The 22,120-nt window shown below is 47.5% G+C and overlaps 1 protein-coding gene across 1 annotated transcript in view; it reads left to right on the forward strand.

Moving 5' to 3' along the window:
• LOC119969138 (protein TMEPAI-like) overlaps window positions 1-12,294 on the forward strand; it is a 104,019-nt gene extending 91,725 nt beyond the window's left edge. The window contains exon 3 of the mRNA XM_038802355.1: window positions 7,849-12,294. Coding sequence (XP_038658283.1) covers window positions 7,849-8,394 — 546 coding nt within the window. The 3' untranslated portion in view covers window positions 8,395-12,294. The remainder of the gene's footprint in view (window positions 1-7,848) is intronic.
• The last annotated feature ends 9,826 nt before the right edge of the window (window positions 12,295-22,120 follow it).

A 22,120-nucleotide genomic window follows, 5' to 3' on the forward strand; every position in this document is an offset into this window, starting at 1 on the left:
TCTCCCTCTCTCTCCCTCTCCTCTCTCCCTCTCTCTCCCCTCTCTCTCCCTCTCTCTCCCTCTCTCTCCCTCCTCTCTCCCTCTCTCTCCCTCTCTCTCCCTCTCTCTCCCTCTCTCTCCCTCTCTCTCCCTCTCTCTCCCTCTCTCTCCCTCTCTCTCCCTCTCTCTCCCTCTCTCTCCCTCTCTCTCCCTCTCTCTCCCTCTCTCTCCCTCTCTCTCCCTCTCTCTCCCTCTCTCTCTCTTGCCTGGCTGCCTGTCTGTCTCTCTTGCTCTCCAAGCCCAAAAGGCTCCAATACCTTTGAGATACTTCCATTCAACTCTGTGTGTCAAAGGCATTTTCTGCGTCCAGGGAGATGATCACCTCTGGGGTTCTCTGCCTGGGCGGGATCATGATCACGTTTAGCAGACGCCTGATGTTCGATGTTAGCTGTCGATCCTTAACAAAGCCAGTTTGGTCCCCTGCGACCATCTTTGGTACGCAGTCCTCCAGTCTCTTGGCTAGGAACTTGGCCGGTATTTTCGCATCTACGTTTAGCAGCAAAATAGGATCTGCATTCTGTTGGGTCTTTGTCTTTCTTGGGTATCATGAGATTGAGGCTTGTGCCAGCGTAGGGTATCTCCTGCAGGTGCGGGGCCAGAGCTGTTGCAAATGTTTTGTAGAAGTCTGCCAGTAATCTGTCTGGTCCCGGCGCCTTCCCTGCTTGCATGGAGTTGATGCTGTCCATGACTTCTCCCAGTTCTCGTGAGGCTTCCAGCCCCTTTTTGTACCCTCCCCTACAACTGGTATGTCCAATCCATCAAGGAACCATTTCATCCCCAAGTCCCCTGCAAGGGTAGGCTTGGAGGTGTACAGCCCCCGTAGAAGATCTCTAATGCCTTATTGACATTTTCCGGCTCGTCTACTAGTTTGCCTCTGTTGTCTCTATCCTGTGCTTTTTCTCTCGTGGCTGCCTGCTTTCTCAACTGGTGAGCCAGCAGGCATCAGACTTTGTCTCTATATTCATATAGGGTCCCCTGTGCCTGGCGGAGTTGGTGCACTGTTTTGCTCATAGCGAGCAGGCCAAAGTCCATTTTGTAGCTTTTCCCTCTCCGCCAGGAGCTCTACGGTCAGGGCCTCACAGTATTGCCGGTCTACTTCCAGTATGGAGTCGACCAGCTGTTGCCTAACCACCCTCGCATCCCTATATCTTATTGCTTTGTGTTTTTTAAAATTTAGAGTACCTAATTCTTTTTTTCCAATTCAGGGGCAATTTAGTGTAGCCCATCCACCTACCTTGCACATCTTTTTTGGGATGGGGTGCGAGACCCACGCAGGCACGGGGAGAATGTGCAAACTCCACACGGACAGTGAACCGGGATTGGGATCGAACCCGGGACCTCCGCATCATGAGGCAGTAGTGCGAACCACTGTCTCCCTTCTTCGTGCTTTGTAAGCAATAATTTCACCCCTGGCCTCCGCCTTCAGAGCCTCCCAGAACATGGGGGTTGTGACCACCCCATTCTGGATATTAATGATGTAATTGTCTATGGCCTGTGATATTTTCTCGCAGAAAGCCTTATCGGCCAGGAGGGCCGTATCCAACCTCCATGGGGGATATTGGGCATGGCCCATCTCCAACCTCTCGTCCACGTAATGTGGAGCATGGTCAGAGATTATAATCGCAGAGTATTCTGCTCTTGCTATGCCTGGAAGCACCGATTTCCCCACTACAAAGAAGTTGATCCATGTGTACACATTGTTTACCTGGGAGAAGAAAGAGAAATGCCATCTCCCCTGGGTGGGGTCCACAGTTCCCACCTGCTCCATCACTCTGTTGAGTTTGTTTGCCATGTTAGAGATCTTCCCCATTTTGGGGTTTGGCCTGTTCGTTCATGGGTCCTGTACACAGTTAAGTGTCTCCTCTTTCCCCCCCCCCCCCCCCCCCCGCACCCAATGATTAGTCGCTGGGTGTCTGTCGGGGATTTCAATCATGATCTTTTCTTATAAGCTCCGTGTCGTCCCAGTTGGGTGCATACACATACACCAGGGAGACCGGTGTTCCATCCAGGACACCACTGACCATGACTGTTTATGGACCAGGGTTTAGAGAACCCCAAAGTGTATCATGGAGTTCACCTGACCCACAACTTTTGATAGATTGTGGTATGGGGAGCAAACGGCCCACTCTACAGGTGTGGTACAGCAGAAATGGAAAGCAAAACAACGTTTATTCTATGAACTCAAGTTAACCTTTTTAAAACATACAGTGAACATCTTGGCAACCTATGATGTTCCTATGAGGTTACTGAGGCTGTTTAGCATAGGGCTAAATAGTGGCTTTGAAAGCAGACCAAGGCAGGCCAGCAGCATGGTTCAATTCCCGTAACAGCCTCCCCGGACAGGTGCCGGAATGTGGCAACTAGGGGCTTTTCATAGTAACTTAATTTGAAGCCTACTTGTGACAATAAGCGATTTTTATTTCATTTTCATTTTCATTTCATTTCACCAATTCAAATACAGCCCCCAAGGAATACAACACTAAGTAATCCTTAATAACTTTCCAAACAAAATCTAGAAGACAAAAGAAACACCTTTTAACAAAAGCACATCAGGTTTATATTCACTACTGAAAAGATCTATAATTCTGAATTCACCAAATGATCAATAGATAGTCTTTTCATGGCAGGGAGAACAGCAGTACATGTGCTTTGTCTGGCTTCAGCTCCAACACTGAAAATGAAACCTAAACACACCCTGCAGCAAACGGCCTAAAACAAAAGTAAAAAGCTGACAGACAGCCCAGCTCCACCCACACTTTGACATTACTGATAAACACCCATTTCTTACAGATACATTTCTTAAATAGCCATTTCTTAAAAGTACTCTCACATGACAATGACGTACCATCCCCCTGGGTCTGTAACCGTCCTTGTTGCGGTAAACATTGTCTTCTTATTTAATAGTATGATTATCCCCCTGGTCTTGTCTCGTAGCAGGAAAGGTAGGTCTGTCCCACCCAGTCCTTCCTTACCTGGCAAAGAGCCTACTGTGTGTGTGGCAAACACCACTGTAACTGGTGTTTGGAGCAGTGAGCATTTGATTTGATTGATTTGATTTATTGTCACATGTACCGAAGTACAGTGAGAAGTATTTTTCTGCGGCCGAGGAACGTACACAGTACGTACATAGTAGACAAAAAGAATAATCAACAGAGTACATTAACAAATGGTACATCGACAAACTGGTTACAGTGCAGAACAAGGGACTAAACAAAGCAAATACATGAGCAAGAACACCATAGGGCGTCGTAAATAGTGTTCTTACAGGGAACAGATCAGTCCGAGGGGGAGTGGTTGAGGACTGTCATTTAAGAACAGGTTAGGGAGATGGTTGAACGAGAGAATGAAGTGATGGGGGACAGAGCAGACAAGTGGGATTAGGACCAACACTGCTGCAAAGGACAAACGCCAAGATGCACTCCGAGGGTTGAACATTCTGTTGTAATTTCTCAATGAAATTTGGCCACCAAGATAGCTGGTGTGGAAAATGGAAATTGTCACACCGATGGAGTATGTTCAGGCAGAGTCATGAGAGCTTTGTGCTACATCTTTCCATTCTGTATCTAACAATACCTGAGCTTGAAGTAGGATTGGAACATAAGTGCCAACATCCCTCATCATCATTATTACAAAAATTACATGTCTCTCTGTGCTTCGCAGAAGTACTTTTGTAGTGTCGTCACCATTGTAATGTCGGAAACGTGGCAACCAATTTGTGCACACCAAACTCCCAAAAACAGCAAACTGACCAAATGGTCTGTTTTAATGCTGCTGGTTGAGAGATAGTTATTGGCCAAGATACTGGAGGGATTTTCCTGCTTTTCAAATAGTGCTGTTGGATCTTTTAGATCCATGTGAGATAGAAGATGCTTTGTTAACGTTTTGCCTGAAAGACCATACAGGACACACAACCTTCTGACTCTGGCAAGGCTATCACGATGAAATAATGTGGATGTGAATATTTCAAGCCGTGTCCCATTTGAACCTAGGAGTACAGGCTATTTTTCTTGGCTCGGGCTATGCATCAAGAGGGCTGTTTGAGGTGCATTACAGGAGAGTGGAGTAATGGCAGAGGCAGATCTGTCACACATCATGGTAACAGCTAGAAAGAATGAATTAAAATTAGCTCGCGCCCAAGTGTAGATTGAAAATTATCGGCTAGTGCAATATTATGAGATTGATTATACTTGCGATCACACTTAAGTGGTGTTCTCGTTTTATTTTGCATTTGCTATTTCTTCCTCCCCACAAAACTAAGTCAAAAACCTTTTCAATTGATCATCTTGCTTTTTTGTGTTGGAAGGAGGCCTGTGGCCTTGAGACAGCACAGCAGCAGCAAGTGGAATGTCAGAGGTAAACCTAGAGAGTCCAATCCTCACTTCACCTAATTGTGAATTCCAGTCCATCATATCCCATCCACCGCCAGATAATCTGTTTTTAATGATGTTGGTGGCATGATAAATATTGGCCAGGAGAGACCAGCTCGAACTCCTCGTGTTGAGATTGTGAATGGCATACAAATGTAGATAGAGAATTTTATTTTAAAATATCTCAACATTTGGAGTGATTCAGTGTTATCATACACCAGGCAAATGCCAGACTGACTGAACTAATACGTTACTTTAAAATTCATGCGATTAGTTGTCAAGAAGTGTAATGTTGCCCAGTACCCTGCATTGTACCTCCACTGAAGGGTTATGATTATACTAACATATGGAACAAGGTTTGGGGGTGCAGGAGACTGGAATAATCTGGAATGGATGGGTGAGGGGCGTGTTGGCGACTGGGCTAATTTGGAAGGGACGAGAAGGCGGGGAGGGTCTGTTGGAGACGGGGCTAATTTGGATGGAGAAACCAGAATATTGAATGAGCTGAATACCTTGCTAATAACCATTGAATATCTAAACCAGAGTCAATATCCAAGGAAGTACCGGCCTCCACATTGCTGGAGGAGGTGCTGACGACAAGGGGACTGGAGAAGGGGGTAGTGTCAGCGGTGTACGGAGCTATTTTGGAAGAGGATAAGGCACCGCTGGAAGGGATCAAAGCAAAGTGGGAGGAAGAGTTGGGAGAGGATATGGAGGAGGGGTTCTGGTGTGAGGTGCTCCGGAGAGTAAATGCCTCCACCTCATGTGCGAGGTTGGGGCTGATACAGCTGAAGGTGGTATACAGAGCACACCTCACAAGGGCGAGGATGAGCCGATTCTTTGAAGGAGTAGAAGATGTGTGTGAGCGTTGCGGGCGGGGGTGGGGGGTGGGGGGGGGGGGGGGGGGGGTGGGGGGGGGGGGGTGGCTAGAGGATTACTGGAAGGAGGTGTTTAGAGTAATTTCCAAGGTGGTGCATGTGAAGCTGGACCCGGGTCCCCAGGAGGCCATATTCGGTGTGTCGGACCAGCCAGGGTTGGAAACGGGTGCGGAGGCAGATATCGTAGCCTTCGCCTCGTTGATCGCCCAAAGGCGGATCCTTTTTGGATGAAGAGCAGCCTCTCCATCATGTGCCCTGGCGTGGCGAGGGGACCTGTTAGAATTCTTGACCCTTGAGAAGGTTAAGTTTGAACTGAGGGGAAGGACGGAGGGGTTCTACAAGTCATGGGCCTTATTCATTATACACTTTCAAGAACTGGATAACATCGAACATTAATTGGGGGGGGGGGGGGGGGAGGGGGCTGTGCATGTTAAGGGTGACTATGGGTAATCCCTGATTCCTTTTAGTCATTTTTGTATGTAAACATGAGGGCTAATGTTTGGGGGTTGGTGGGAGGATGGGATTGTTGTTATTGTTATGGGGATTGACATATTTGTTGCTGATTATTGTTTATTGTTGGTGGGTGTAAATTTGGGAGAAAATGTGGAAAAGATAAAAATATATATTTTTTAAATCCAAGGAAGTGCCTTTAGTGCCATTAGAACAAGCGTGAAGCCCGAATAAGCCCACCACCCAACATGGTTCAGCAAGGGTTCAGTTGTGAGTGCAATGCCGTCAGCTCCCAATTCAACTATCAGGATTTCCTCTGCCTTACTGGGTATGGCACTCACCTTACTGGGTATGGCACTCACCTTACTGGGTATGGCACTCACCTTACTGGGTATGGCACTCACCTTACTGGGTATGGCACTCACCTTACTGGGTATGGCACTCACCTTAGTACGGCCGCATTTGGAGTATTGCGTACAGTTCTGGTCGCCTCATTATAGGAAGGACGTGGAAGCTTTGGAACGGGTGCAGAGGAGATTTACTAGGATGTTGCCTGGTATGGAGGGAAAATCTTATGAGGAAAGGCTGATGGACTTGAGGTTGTTTTCGTTAGAGAGAAGAAGGTTAAGAGGTGACTTAATAGAGGCATACAAAATGATCAGAGGGTTAGATAGGGTGGACAGCGAGAGCCTTCTCCCGCGGATGGAGGTGGCTAGCACGAGGGGACATAGCCTTAAATTGAGGGGTAATAGATATAGGACAGAGGTCAGAGGTGGGTTTTTTTACGCAAAGAGTGGTGAGGCCGTGGAATGCCCTACCTGCAACAGTAGTGAACACGCCAACATTGAGGGCATTTAAAAATTTATTGGATAAGCATATGGATGATAAGGGCATAGTGTAGGTTAGATGGCCTTTAGATTTTTTCCATGTCGGTGCAACATCGAGGGCCGAAGGGCCTGTACTGCGCTGTATCGTTCTATGTTCTTACTGGGTATGGCACTCATTGGGTATGGCACTCACCTTACTGGGTATGGCACTCACCTTACTGGGTATGGCACTCACCTTACTGGGTATGGCACTCACCTTACTGGGTATGGCACTCACCTTGGGAGTCAGAATTTGTTGGGTTCAAACTTCATTTCAGAACATTGAGGTTTTGTACTCCATGTAATACTGGAGATGTGCTGCACTGTCGGGAGGTGTTGGTCTTCAAAACAAACATTAAATTGAGGTTCCGGCTCTTCTTGTGGGCAGATGTTAAAGATCCCGATGGCACTATTCAAAGAAGGGAAGGGGAAATCTTGCCAGCATCCTGACCAATGTTTATCTCTCCACCAACACCAGTAAAACAGATTATTTGATCATTATCACATTGCTATTTGTGGGATCCTGCTGTGCTTAAATTAGCAGCCACATTTCCTAAAATGCACAGTTCAAAAATACTCAAATGACTGGGTGTCGGTTTGTTGGTCTAGCGGTATGATTCTCGCTTTGGACGTTTCAGTCTCTGAGCTTGTGAGAGGTCCCGGGTTCAATTCCCAGGCAAGCCCTTGACTGTGGGTGGCACAGCCGCACAGTGGTTAGCACTGCTGATTCACAGCTCCAGGGTCCCAGTTCCAAATTCCCGGGTTGGGTCACTGTCTGTGTGGACTCTGCACATTCTCCCCTGTCTGCGTGGGTTTCCTCCAGGTGCTCTGGTTTTCTACCACAAAGTCCCGAAAGACGTGCTTGCTAGACGAATTGGACATTCTGAATTCTCCCTTAGTGTACCCGAACAAGGCACTGGAGTGTGCCGACGAGGGTTTTTCACACAACTTCATTCCAGTAAGCCTACGTGTGACGCTAATAAAGATTATTATTGTTAAGTGCTGTAGGATGTCACGAGATTGTGAAAGGTGCTTTAGAGTTGCAAGTTCATTTTACTTCAATCTCTGCCATGGTTAACTGAAATCTGAATAACTTTTCATTATAATTCAGTAACTTTCCCACGTGCATGTTTGGTTCCTACTTTAAATGTGGGTGCTGTATTTTGGCTTGGCTGTTTTGCTTTGCCAATGCTAAAACCAGAAATGGCTCTTGCAGAGGTGACTGACTGACTTGTCGTTTTTTTTCAGCAGCAGATTTACACGCCCAGATCAACAGACAGATTGACTGTCCCGTCATTCCTACAACGAGATCGATTCAGTCGCTTCCAGCCCACCTACCCCTACCTGCAGCATGAGATCGACCTTCCACCCACCATCTCCCTATCAGACGGCGAGGAACCCCCTCCATACCAGGGACCCTGCACCCTCCAGCTCCGCGACCCCGAGCAGCAGATGGAACTGAACCGCGAGTCGGTCCGAGCTCCACCGAATAGGACTATTTTCGACAGCGACCTGATAGACACGTCTATTTACAACGCGGGGCCCTGCCCGCCCAGCAGTAACTCTGGAATCAGTGCCACCAGTTACAGCAACAACGGTCGAATGGAAGGACCCCCACCCACTTACAATGAGGTCATAGGTCACTACCCTGGATCGACCTTTTTCCAGCACCAGCAGAACCATGGTGTCCTCTCTGTGATGGGAGGCAACAGACTGCAGCACCCTCAGAACCATGGCCTTGAGAGTACAGTCGTCCGGAACAGCAAAGACAAAAAGACAGGACATCCTTTCTGAGATCTACTCTGTGCACTTCAACTCAAACCAGGGGGCCATGGGTGAGTGGGAGAGCATGGTCAACTGTGCTTGCTCCTCCTACCCCCCTGCTTCCCCTCTCCATTGTCTAAAATTAATACTTAGCTATGTTGCATCTGAATTGAACATCAAGCATAAGGCTTCAGGTAGTTCTATTGAGCTCCATTAGATAAGGAAGTTCCAATACTCTGTTACTTTAAAAGAGACCTTAGTTTAAGCAATGTGCGTAAAATGCTGTCTTTAATAATCTCACTTAACTTTAAAGAAACATTTGCACAAAATTTTATGTTTGAAGAACCTGCAATATGTCTAATGAGAAAACTGCATGTGGAGGCAGGAGTATTTTTGTAATAGAAATGGCCTATACGAAAATGATCTTTTTGTTTTGTTCCCAGATGAGAGAAATGGCAATTTTTGGAATGCCATCTCGGTGTGTCTCTAAACATTTCTGTATATTAAAAAAACAGGGGTTTAGAGTTATTTATGAACACTTTTGAAACATTGCACTATTTTGTAATATGAGTAACAAGCAGACAATTGTAATAATGGCCTGTAATGTCTGCCACAGATGTATGAACAAGCAAAGACATTCTTGGTTCTAGAAGTGCTGAGCTACACAGATACTGGTAGGTAAAATTCTGTAGGCCCTGGATCCATTGGGGAAAAGAAGCTGCAATGATGTTGGAATATAGAGCAAAGCTTAGAGGGTTATGTGACATTTGGCGTAAATTGTGCTTTGAGATTTGGTGATGGGAGTTACAAGAAAGCCACCTGTTCATCTTGAATTTTGGTGATCCGATGGACCCAATACAGCTTACAGTATATCTTAGAAAAATCATAAGGCTAGAAAATAGTCATGGAAAAGATAACCAAAGACACAGTCCTCTTTATACCCAGTGTGGGGTAATAAAATATGATTTGTGACAGTTTTGGTACCTTTTAGCATGTCTGCAAAAAGAAAAATGTGTAACAACTTTTATTAAGAAACCACTCCCTCTAATGCCAACACTAGCCTCGTTTACGAATTCTTTCAAGAAAATGTGATGGTGTGAGTTGTGTGCCAATCAAGTTTGAAAAATTCTGTTTGCTTTGGGAGTCCTGCATGGAGTCCAGGGCAGAAATAATTACTTTTGCATATTGTGACTTGGATGTGCGAATGAGTCATTGGTAAAGCAAGGTGTACATTTTCCCAAACCTGTTGTTGAGGTATAATCTGGGCAGTGTGGAGCTGGTCCAAGCTCCAGGAAGGGCCGTTTCACTAATATTGTGATCCCTCTGTAAAATTATCCAAATGGGGAATTGGGTTGGTGGGGGAACAAAGTATGGCTAATTTAGTGGGAAAGGGAAGGTGAGAAAAAGAGGATAGAATGACGATTTCTAATAGAAGAGATCAACTGACATTGTGATCATTGCATAATTGGTCACATTCAGATCATGGTGTCTGATATACTGACTTGTTTTTTTTCTAAATAAAGCTTTCAAGTTGCTCAATTAGATGTGAAAACACCTACACTTTTGACATGACCTATTGGTTGAAAGTGAGTAAGGAGTTGAGGGTTCTAAACAGTCAAAAAAACCTCAGGATTTCTATTGCATTTATCAATTTGTGGGTTGAAGGTTGAGAACTAGTTCAAATGTTTTTTTTCCCCTCACGTTCTGATAATAGGGAATAATGTGCTAAAATGATTTGACGTTCTCAATCGTACCATTTGTATCCCTAGTATAGCTTTCCCTGGTTCTTACCAGTCCATGAACCCACAATCATTGGCCTCTCCAAAGCTCCTCCGTGTCCTGCTTTCAAAAACAGGTCCAGACCTCAAATTGACATCCATTTTTCAATTTGTTACATTATTGGCAAAAAAAGGTTGAAGCTCAAGAAATGGTGAATGTGATATAAATCCATCTTATTGGCTTCTGTGCTGGTGGCAGGTACAGTGTTTCACACTCGCTTGTGATAATTTTCTTTTAAAATAAACCCTTGAGGGAGTAAATTGGACACAAACCCTACAGGCTTATTGTAGATCATGGAGAATGGCACAGGTGCTAATTGATTCAGAGGAAAGCTTGGACTAATGAAACTCTTCAGTCAGCTGGTGATGACAACAGATGATGGAACCTATATTGATAATGCAGGCTATCTTGTTTACACCACTATTGGAATAGGATTACCAAGATCCACCCATGTCTTTCAGGCATATCTTTTGACTCTGCTTTTGATATATGGGGCACTGTTAAATAGTCTTCTGTTGCCCATATTTAACAGAGCCCAGAAGGGTGGTAATGTGGTCCTGTAACCACCTTCTTGCACACATCAATATTTTGGAACTGTCCAGTTTTTGGGTGCTGACTGGCAAGACTTCAGTGCATTTTACCAATCAGACAAAGCTAATCTCCAGCTTCCACAAGTTATGTGAAGCAGTCACACCATGGAAAAATTGGTGCTAGATAGCTGCTCATCCGTTCTCCTGGGAAGACAAAATTGCAATATGCCTTCTGACTCGATAGACCTTGTAGACAGTAAGAAGGGGCTAGATTTCTTTGACTGGTAAGTATGCAAACCCACAACTGGGGGTACCTGCCAAAAACTCTCGCCAGGTGTTGCAGGATCAGGTGGCTGGCCCAATGTTACTCCTGACCTTCCAATGGAAAATGGGTTACAATTGTCCCACAGTCAGAGAGAATTTTATTTATTTATATTTTTGGTTTTTTTATAAATTTAGAGTACCCAATTCTTTGTTTTCCAATTAAGGGGCAATTTAGCATTGTCAGTCCACCTAACCTGCACATCTTTAGGTTGTGTGGGGTTCGACCCATACAAACATGGGGAGAATGTACAAACTCCACAGTGCCAGTGACCCGGGGCCAGGATCGAACCTGGGTCCTCAGCACCATGAGGCAGCAGTGCTAATCACCGTGCCACCCTGCCGCACACAATCAGAGAATTTTAATCAATTTGTAAATGGCCTATCCATCCCCCACATCAAGTCAGTCTGCAAATCGGCCCCAAAGTACGGATTTTGGTCGAATCCACCTTCCCTATTTATTCATCCATTTTTTCTTGTAGCAATATAGCACAATTTAGCTCTACAGTTATCACAGTTTCTAACCACACTATTTTGTTCCTTTAAACTATGGGCTGTCAGCAATTCCCACACGTTCACTTTTTTTATATTAAATGTTGTCTTGGTGTGTAGTGGAGAATGTTGCTAGTGCCAGATGAAGGCCGAGTCACACAAAACCTGTTTCTACTTTTTCCAATTTGTTTTCTCTGAAATTGCTCCATTACCCAAGCGCCTCTTTTACTATCTCACAGTGGTGTTATTTAGGCACAGGTGAGGTGTTCAGTTGCTGAAGTTTCTTTTTAAAAATTGCTATGCGATTTTGAGGGCACCGTTGTCGCTCTCATGTCAGGTCTATTAAGAGTTCTGCAGGCTGGGAAAGGAATCGTCCATGTGCAATTCGGAAGGCGAGAGAGTGCGGTGTGTCCTTATGTTAAGATTTCAGCTTTATGTTAACACTCCCAGTTTCTGCGAGTATTGTACCTCATGTTAAAAGTGCTGCTTTGTTTAATTTCTTCCCCCTCCCGCCCTTTCTCTCTCTGGTGCTGTGTCTAACTTGAATATATTCACATATCTTGCCCATTGTTAAAAGAAGAATTTATATTATGGGTATTGCATGTAGTTTAGACAATAGTATTAACCAATGAATGGAATCTGTGAAACCTAACCTCCACCACCATTACATAATGTTGCAGTCTAAGAGTTCTGTTCAATCTCCAGTCAAGAATGGAATAAAGAGGAACTATGAAAGGCATTATTACTTTGACAGGTTTATTTCCAATATTGGTTTTATAATAAACTGCTAAACGCTGTAAAGACAAAACTGCGCCTTCTGCACTTTGTAACCGTGATCTTCAGAGCTTGGAATGATGCTGGTTCATTACACGAGAAGCGTTCTATTAATTAAAAAGTGGCTGAGATTGGGTGATTTATATGGGGACCAGACCAGCGGATGTGATGCATGGTAGCAGTCTGCCCTGGATTTTGCTGAATAGAGTCTGCTCTTATTGAAAGCCCAAGCAGTTTGCTGCCTTATTGCGTCCATAGGTGTTCGAAAGGTGGGATGGTTTGGTTGGTTGGAGTGTAAAATTAAAAATTAATTGCACTTCATTTAATCTAACTCCCCTCCCCGCTCACAATAAAGGCAGTCCCTCCAGATTAGGGAACTACAATAACTAAACTTTCAGTATTGGCATAACCCCATTATCATGGCCATGTATATTTAGCTATGATGTGGAGATGCCGGCGTTGGACTGGGGTGAGCACAGTAAGAAGTCTTACAACACCAGGTTAAAGTCCAACAGGTTTCAAACACAAGCTTTCGGAGCGCAGCTCCTTCCTCAGGTGAATGGAGAGGTACCTCTCCATTCACCTGAGGAAGGAGCAGTGCTCCGAAAGCTCATGTTTGAAACAAACCTGTTGGACTTCAACCTGGTGTTGTAAGACTTCTTAATGTATATTTAGGAGTAGTCAGTTCCCCGATCCCCTGAAGGTTTAAATTAACTGCAAGTATCTGTCACCAGTGTACCTGGAAGACCATTCATTCCCTACCGTCCACTGACACCTAGCCCAGACCCAAATAAGAGATCGGGAATATAGATTTTCTGAGTTCTATTTGAACAGGACGGAAAATGAATTCCTTGCTTTCCCCCACCGCCCCGACCTCGATTCTTGGGGCGGAAGGTACGAGCGTGCCTCACTTTCCATTGGGTTGGACCAGCTTAACTCCCTCACATTGCGTTTGGACAGAGGCAGCATGCTGTCTGTATAAATAAAATAGCGGAGGCGCCCAGCTGGGCAGTCGATACTTCAAGGTGGAAATCCTCAAGAAGCTGGGAAAGGGATGTGCAGGGAGACTTTATTCTGCAATAACTGGGCTGGGGCACTCCCTGCAGAGGCTGTAACAATGTCTTCCGCATTCTCTATTCGTTCCTCACGCTTATTTTACCCCCCCCCCCCCCCCCCGCGTCACCTGGTTTCCGGTCCATAACTTGCTTTCTAACCCAGCGAATCCCATTTATAGCCCCTCACTGACCCCGGGACACTTATTTTGATAGCCGCCTGTAAATTCACTCCCAGGTAACCAGTCCATTTATTTCTGAAAGTACATCCGCCCAGTTATTTCGCGGGAGTTCCCGAAGTTTACCGACAACGGGGATTTAATTCCTGGTCGGGAAGATTTGGAATGGGTGGAGTGGGAAGTCCCGGTCCAGTTAGCTCAGTCCTGGCTGTCTGGCATTCCCGGCCCCTCGGGGTTGTAGCCCTTTACCCTGTCACCTCTCCTGTTGCAATTGTGTATCGGTTCTGAAACATACCTTTGGAAGTAAAAACAAACATCAGCTAGGATTGGGAGGTTCTCCTGACTTCATCTTTTTTTAAAATAACGGAGCATTTCTGCAAGGAATCTGCTCAAGCGCTCGATCTGCTGGGTTTAAACTTGGTCTAAAATGTATACAACACTTTCTTAAAGCAGTAAGAGTAACGTTTCTTTCTGATTGCAGTAACTGGTCTCTGCAGAGCTTTACGGAAGAGATCCCTCTGCACGAGCTTTATTGTGTGCATGTGACTGATGTTTTGTTTTAAACAAAAGACAATCTCTCTGTTGTCACTAGGGTTTGCGAGTCTCGATTGAAGCCCCTTCTTTCCTCCGTAAAAGGAGGTGTCCCGAAGCTCTACCATGAACAGACTCTGTGCTTCCAAACTCTGGAGCGAGAGGCGACAGGACTGGTCGTAAGAGTTACTTGCGGGGACATCTTACAAGAAGTGTGCACTGGTTTCTTTTAGGAGTGTTTTAACCGCAGTGCACTAGAAATTCTGGTGACAAGACTGATTTTTAAAATATATATATATATATGAGAACGAAATCATTCCTATATCCTGCATTTTTGCATCCGTGTATATGGTGCCCTTGAGCCTGCCTCTTTCTGTAAACTGTTAATGGTATTAGAATGGATTTTAAACATCCTCTCCTTCCCACCCCACAGCGCACATCCCCATCCCCCACCCCCCACCGGGCTATTTTATGCATTACAGCATTTGCAGAATTGTTCGAAGTGATGACATTAGTCACAATTATTTTTGTTTCATTTTTTTGTTTTCAGACGCTTGTGGCCGACTTTGCAGCGATCACATTGAAACAAATTTTGAAAAACTTATAGTAAAAAAAAAAGAAAAATAAAGATGAGAATAAATGAACTGAACTGTTTAGTTGTGCTTTGTTGGCAGATGTATGAACCAATAATAATAATCTTTATTGTCGCAAGTAGGCTTACATTAACACCGCAATGAAGTGAAAAACCCCTAGTCTCCACATTCCGGCGCGGGTACACAGAATTCAGAATGTCCAATTCACCTAACAGCACGTCTTTCGGGACTTGTGGGAGGAAACCAGAGGAAACCCGCGCAGACACGGGGAGAACGTGCAGCCTCTACACAGACAGTGGCCCAAGCCGGGAATCGAGCCTGGTACCCTGACGCTGTGAAGCAACAGCGCTAACCGATGTGCTACCATGCCGCACCGTCCCAGTGAATATGTAGATCATGGATTAGAAAATGGACGGGTTCAGTCAGGATGACTGGATTGTCTTCCTCCGCCCCCCCCCCCCCCCCCCCCATCAAAAATGATTGCAACTGCAGCCTGACTAGTTTCACACCTTTAGCTGGCCGAAGTGAGGTCGCCAAGGCCAGTGTTTGCTCCGCAGCACTAATTGCCCTTGAGAAGGTGGTGGTGAGCTGCCTTCTTGAATGGCTGCAGTCCACAGTGCTGTTAGGGTGGGAGTTCCAGAATTTTGACCCAGCGATGGTGAAGGCAATGCAGCTCCAAGTTAGATTGGCGTGTAAGTTGGAGGTAATGATATTGCTGTATGCCTACTGCCCTTGCATTCCAAGTGGTGGATGTCATGGGTTGGGGTGCTGTTGAAACCTTCGCAAGATTCATTTCAACTCCCAAGTTGGTTCTCTGGAAACAGCAATTCCCCTCACTTTGATTCTCTGAATCTTTTGTGTTGATCATCAGTGATAGAGAGGTGATCCTTGTCCTACTTTTCATACAGGAACCCCATACATTTACAGTTTGTTGCTGTTATCCAGCTGAACTACCCAAAGCAGTGATCAGCAACCTCAGTTAGAGGGTAGGCAAACATGAACATGGCAGACCCAGCAGAGTTGCCAATGCCAGCCCAGATGCTGATGGAGTTCATTTCCACAGAACTCCAAAAGCATAGGGAGGCGGTAAAGGTTGGTGATGACATCGGCAATTGAGACCGCGCTGGCCCCCATAAGGGGAACGATGGACTGGGTGGAACGACAACTGGAGGCCCACGGAGCGACGATCTGGGATCTTTGAGAAAACGGCCACCGAGCAGGATGAGTAGATCGCCGAGGCCGAGATAACAAGTTGGCGATGACCCAAAAAACGCCGAAGGGAAAAGTAATCTATATTAGTGTCACAAGTAGGCTTACATTAACTGCAATGAAGTTACTGTGAAAATCCCCTCATCTCCACACTATGGCACCTGTTCGGGTACACTGAGGGAGAATTCAGAATGTCCAATTCACCTAACGAAAGACCTAACGTCTTTCGGGACTTGTGGGAGGAAACCCACGCAGATACAGGGAGAACCTGCAGACTCCGCACAGACAGTGACCCAAGCCGGGAATTGAATGCAGGTCCCTGGCACTGTGAAGCAGCAGTGCTAACCACTGTGCTACCATGTCACCCAGGTAGATGACCAGGACAACAGGTCTTGGCTTCAAAATCTCCATATCATCAGACTACAAGAGGGCACAGAAGGTAGGAGCCCAACCAAGTTCGCATCGAAGATGCTCAGAAAGCTGGTCGGGGAGGAGTGCTTCACCAAACTCCCAGAAGTAGTTCGGGTCCACAGGTCGCTCTGCCAAAAAACGAAAACAGGGGAAACACCGCGGGCAATAATTGCAAGACTCAACAATCACCTGGAATGTGAGTGGACTCAACAGCCCTGTGAAAAGATCCTGAGTTATCGCCCACCTAAAAAGCCGGAAGGTCGAAGTAGTCTTTCTCCAGGAGATGCACTTAAGAGTGAAGGACCAGATGAGGGCGAGGAAAAGCTGGGTGGGACAGGCTGATCAAGTGAGCTTTGACATGAGGGTGAGGGGGGTAGCGATACTATTCAACAAAAGGGTAGCCTTCACGTGGATAGCAAACACGGTGACTGACCCTAGGGGATGGTACATAATGGTAAATGGGGTCCCAGAAGGGGCTCTGATGGTATTAGTAAATGTGTATGCCCCAAACAGGGACAATGGCTGAGTTCATCAAAAAGACTATAGCTGAGAACCCCAACCTCAACTCCCACCAAAGGATCATGGGGAGGGAGACTTTAACTGTGTATTGGACCCAAAGGCAGACAGGTCTTGCCGCAAATTAGCGGCTAAATTGGGAATGGCGAAGGAATTGACCATATTCATGGAACAGGGGGTGGGTGGACGGACCGATGGAGGTTCAATGGCCTGAGGGAGAAAGAGTTCTGCTTTATTTCCCACGTCCATAAAGCTTACTCCTGGATTGACTTCCCAGATGTCTGTGCTTCCAGAGGTAGTAGGGGCAGGATACTCCGCAATAGTAATCTCTGTCTATGCACCACACTACGTGGATGTGAAGTTGGAGACAAGCCGGGCCAGCACTCCCCATGGAGGCTGGACACAGCCCTCCTCGCCGACAATCGTTTTGCAAAAGGATGGTGCTAACCATCGACAGATATATTATTTGCAACCAAAATGGGGAGGTCTCACCCTCCACATTCTGTGAGCGGGGGCGGGGGGCAGGGGGGGGGCGGGGGGGGGGGGGCAGGGGGGGGCGGGGGGGGGGCAGGGGGGGGCGGGGGGGGGGGGCAGGGGGGGGCGGGGGGGGGGGGGGCGGTGGGGCGGGTGGGGGGGGGGCGGCGGTGGGGGGGGGTGGCGGGGGGGGCAGGGCGGGGGGGGGGGGGCGGGGGCGGGAGGGGGGGCAGCCGACCAGCGGCTGATCGGCTCCATACTGGAAGTGGATTGTCGGTAATCTCCAGCCCCAACCATTGAGCTGCTGACAGAGAGGAATGAATAACAAATGGAATTCAACCTGCACTCTCTGGGAAAACAGTGAATCAGCTTCGCAAGACATGGGGGACTTTTTATGAAGAACAAGGCCAGCCGCCTACTGGCAGACCAGCTGAGGAAACAAGCGGCCACGCAAGAGATAGCACAGATCAGGGACAAGAAGGGATGGATGGTCACAGCCCCAGAGAAGATCAATGGAGCCTTTGCTGCCTTCTCCCAGGGACTGTACACCTCTGAGCAGCTGGAGGGGGACTCAAAGATGAAGCAGTTTGATTTGATAATTCTGAAGTACAGTGAAAAGTATATTTCTGCAGCCGAGGGGACATACACGGTATGTACATAGTAGACAAAGAGAATAATCAACAGAGAACATTGACAGATGGTACATCAACAAACAGTGAATTGTTACAGAGCGGAACAAGGGGCCAAACAAAGAAAATACATGAGCAAAAGCAGCATAGGGCATCGTGAATAGTGTTCTTACAGGGAACAGATCAGTCTGAGGGGGAGTTGTTGAGGAGTCTTGTAGCTGTGGGGAAGAAGCTGTTCCTATGTCTGGATATGCGGGTCTTCAGATGTCTGTACCTTCTGCCTGATGGAAGGGTCTGAAGGAAGGCAATGCCTGGGTGGGAGGGGTCTCTTTCAATGCTATCTGCCTTCCTGAGGCAGCAGGAGGTGTATACAGAATCGATATGAGGGTGGCAAGCTTGTGAGATGCGCTGGGCTGAGTTCACCACACTCTGCAGTTTCTTGCGATCTTGGGCCGAGAAGTTGCCATACCAGGCTATGATGCAGCCGGATAGGATGCTCTCTATCACACATCTGTAGAAGTTTGTGAGAGTCAATGCAGACATGCCAAATTTCTTTAGCTTCCACAGAAAGTAGAGACTTTGTTGGGCTTTCTTGACTGTTGCATCAACGTGAGTGGACTAGGACAGACAGTTGGTATGGGGGCCCCAAGGAACCTAAAGCTATTGGCCATCTCCACTTCGGAGCCATTGATGCAGACGGGAGTGTGTGTCATGATACGCTTCCTGAAGTCGATGATCAGTTCCTTGGTCATTCCGATATTTAGAGAGAGGTTGTTTTCAGTACACCATGCAACCAAGTGATTTATCTCCCTCCTGCAGCCTGATTCATTGTTGTTTGAGATACTGCCCACCACAGTCATATCATCCGCAAACTTATAGATTGAGTTGGAGTTAAATCTTGGCACAAAGTCATGTGTGTATAGGGACTACAGTAGAGGACTGAGCACACATCCTTGCGGGGCTCCGGTGTTGAGGACTATTGTGGAGGAGGTGCTGTTGCCTATCCTCACAGATTGCAGTCTGTTAGTGAGGAAGACAAGGATCCAGCTGCACAGAGAGGGGTCAAGTCCAAGGTTGCAGAGTTTGGTTATTAGTCTTGTTGGGATAATGGTGTTGAAGGCGGAGCTATGAACAGCAGTCTTACGTCGGTGTCCTTGTTGTCGAGGTGTTCGAGTGTTGATTGTAGAGCCAGGGAGATAGCATTTGCTGTGGACCGGTTGCGGTGATAGGCAAACTGCAGTGGATCGAGACCGTCTGGGAGGCTGGCAGTGACCAGACTCATGACTAGCCGCTCGAAACATTTCATGATAACAGACGACAGGGCCACTGGTCGGTAGTCGTTGAGGCACGCTACCTTGTTATTCTTTGGTACTGGTATTACGGTGGTCATCTTGAAGGAGGTGGGAGTTCCTGGATGGGCTGGAAGCACCGTTGGATCTGGAGGAGGTCATGGGGTTCATCAATTCCATGCAGTCTGGGAAGGCACTGGGACTGGATGGGTTCCCGGTGGACTTCTACAAAAGGTTCACAGCAGCTCTGGCCCTGCACTTACGGGAGATGTCCAATGTGTCGCTGTTGAGAAAGGCCCTGCTGCCCACGCTGGCACAGGCCTCAATCTCACTGATCCCAAAGAAAGGCAAAGACCCGGCAGAATGTGAGTCGTACAGACCCATCTCACTCCTAAACACTGACGCTAAAGACCCAGCGAAAGCTCTGGCGAGATGTCTAGAGAGTTGCTTGCCAGAAGTGATCTCGGCAGATCAGACCGGGTTTGCCAAGGGCAGACAGCTGACGGTGTACATCAGACACCTGCTGAACTGGTCATGTCCACATTCGAGAGGATACACCAGAAGTGACCATCTTCCTGGACTCAGTGAAGGCCGTCGATTGGGTGAATAGAAGTACCTCACTGAGGTACTGGAACGGGTTGGGTTTGGGCCAGTGATCACCGCATGGGTGTAACTGTTGTACAGCATTCCTGTGGTGGGCATACAGACAAACACCACCAGGTCAGGCAATTCTCAGCTCCTGTTTGCTCTGACAATTGATTGACTGGGGCCCTCCCGCACCGCTCACACAAATCCTCCACCCCTTCAAACAACCGGCTCATCCTTAACTTTGTCAGGTGCGCCCAATGTACCACTTTTAACTGAACCAGCCCAAACCTCGCACACGAGGTTGACGCATTCACCCTCCGCAGCATCTCATAGTACAATCCCCCCTCCAGCTCCACCCCCAACTTCTCCTTCCATTTGCCTTTGACCCCCTCCAGAGATGCCTTGTCGTCCTCCAATATCCTCCATATATCGCCGAGACAACCCTGCCCCCCCCCCCCCCCCCCCCCCCCCCCCCCACCCGCCCGAAACAATGAGGAGGGCGGAGCAACCGGAAAGGTCAGGTTGACCTTTCATTTACAAAATCTACCGCCTGCATATACTTCAACTCCTTCCCCCGGGGGACCCCATACTTCGTCCCAGCTCCTCCAAGGTCACAAATTGACCTTCTAAAAGTAGATCCTTCACTTCCGCCAGCCCTCATTCCTCCCAACTCCAAAACCTTGCATCCATCCTCCCAAGCCCAAACCCATGGTTCCCTCAGATCGGCATCGTCTTCGACCCCACCCCTAATTTAAAGATCTTCTGAAACTGCCTCCAAATTCTCAACGTGGTCGCCACCACCGTGCTTCCTGTATACTTCATTGCCAACACCCGCAATCCCGACCCCTTACAAAAACCAGCTCCAACTTCACCCACGACATCTCCGACTCCCTACTCCAACCCTGCACCTTCTCGGCATTCGCTGCCCAATAATAATATAGCAAGTTCGGAAGGGCCAAACCTCCTGACTCGCCCTCTGGAGCACCGTCCTCCTATTCTTTACCACTTTATCTGCCTATATGAATGACTTTGGTTAAAATACCGGCAAGCACTGGAACAAGAATAAGAACCGTGGCAAAATGTTCACCATGACCGCCTGTACCTGGCCAGCCAATGATAAGGGGAGACTATCGCATTTCAGCAAATCCTCCTTGGCCCTGCTCACTAAACTTGTAAAGTTCAGCTTGCGGAGCCGAGCCCAGTCCCGTGCCACCTGAACTCCCAAATACCTAAAGTGGGTTGGCGCTACCTGAAATGGCAAACCCCCTCCCACCAGGAGGAGACACCACAAAACACTCACTTTTCCCCAAATTTAACTTGAACCCTGAAAAAGCTCCGAATCTCTTAACTAACTCCATTATAGGGGCTGGTTTAGCTCACTCAGCTAAATCTCTGGCTTTTAAAGCAGACTAAGCATGCCAGCAGCACGGTTCGATTCCCGTACCAGCCTCCCCGGACAGGCGCCGGAATGTGGCGACTAGGGGCTTTTCACAGTGACTTCATTGAAGCCTACTCGTGACAATAAGCGATTTTCATTTCATTATACCCCCTACCGAAGTCCCCAGATTGGAAATATACTGCAGCAAATCATCCGCATACAGGGAAACCCTTCCACCCCTCCCACCCCCTCCTTACCCCCTTCCATTTTTCTGAACACCTCAGCGCTATGGCCAAGGGCTCTATTGCCAGGGCAAACAGAAGAGGGGACATCGGACACCCCTACTTCTTTCCCCGTGCAAATGAAAGTTCCCTTCCACCAGAGAAAGTACCACATTCAACAGGCACCATATGTTAGACAACAACTGTCTTCCCTTCACAAACCCCGTCTGCTCCTCCCCATCACCTTTAGGAGGCACACCTCCAACCTAACTGGCAACACTTTTGCCAAAATCACGGCATCCACGTTTAATAACAAAATTGGCCTATCCGACCCACATTCTACTGAGTCCTTCCTCTTTTTTAGCAGCAAAGAGATGGATGCCTGTCCCATTGTCTCCGGTAACACTCCCTTCGCCAGTGAGTCCTCAAACATCTCTACAAACAACACACCTACTTATCCAAGAACTTCTTACAAAACTCCACTGGGAGGCCATCCCGCCCCGGTGCCTTCCCTGTCTGCATCTTTCCTATCACCACCATGCCCACATTCCTCCATGCCCACGGGCTCCTCCAGACCTGCCCTCTCCTCCTCTCGCACTATGGGGCACTCCAACTTTCCCAGAAACTTCCTCGGGGGCGATTCTCCAATATTGGGCCCAAGTGTTCGCGCTGTCGTGAACGCCGTCACGTTTCACAATGGCGCGAACAGGGTCCGGGTACAAGCGATTGGGCCAGCCCGGCGCTGGAGCAGTTCACACCGCTCCAGCCTCCTTATGTGGCGGCAAATGGG

This window comes from Scyliorhinus canicula, chromosome 7 (assembly GCF_902713615.1).
Source record: "Scyliorhinus canicula chromosome 7, sScyCan1.1, whole genome shotgun sequence".
In the NCBI taxonomy this organism is placed as follows: domain Eukaryota; kingdom Metazoa; phylum Chordata; class Chondrichthyes; order Carcharhiniformes; family Scyliorhinidae; genus Scyliorhinus; species Scyliorhinus canicula.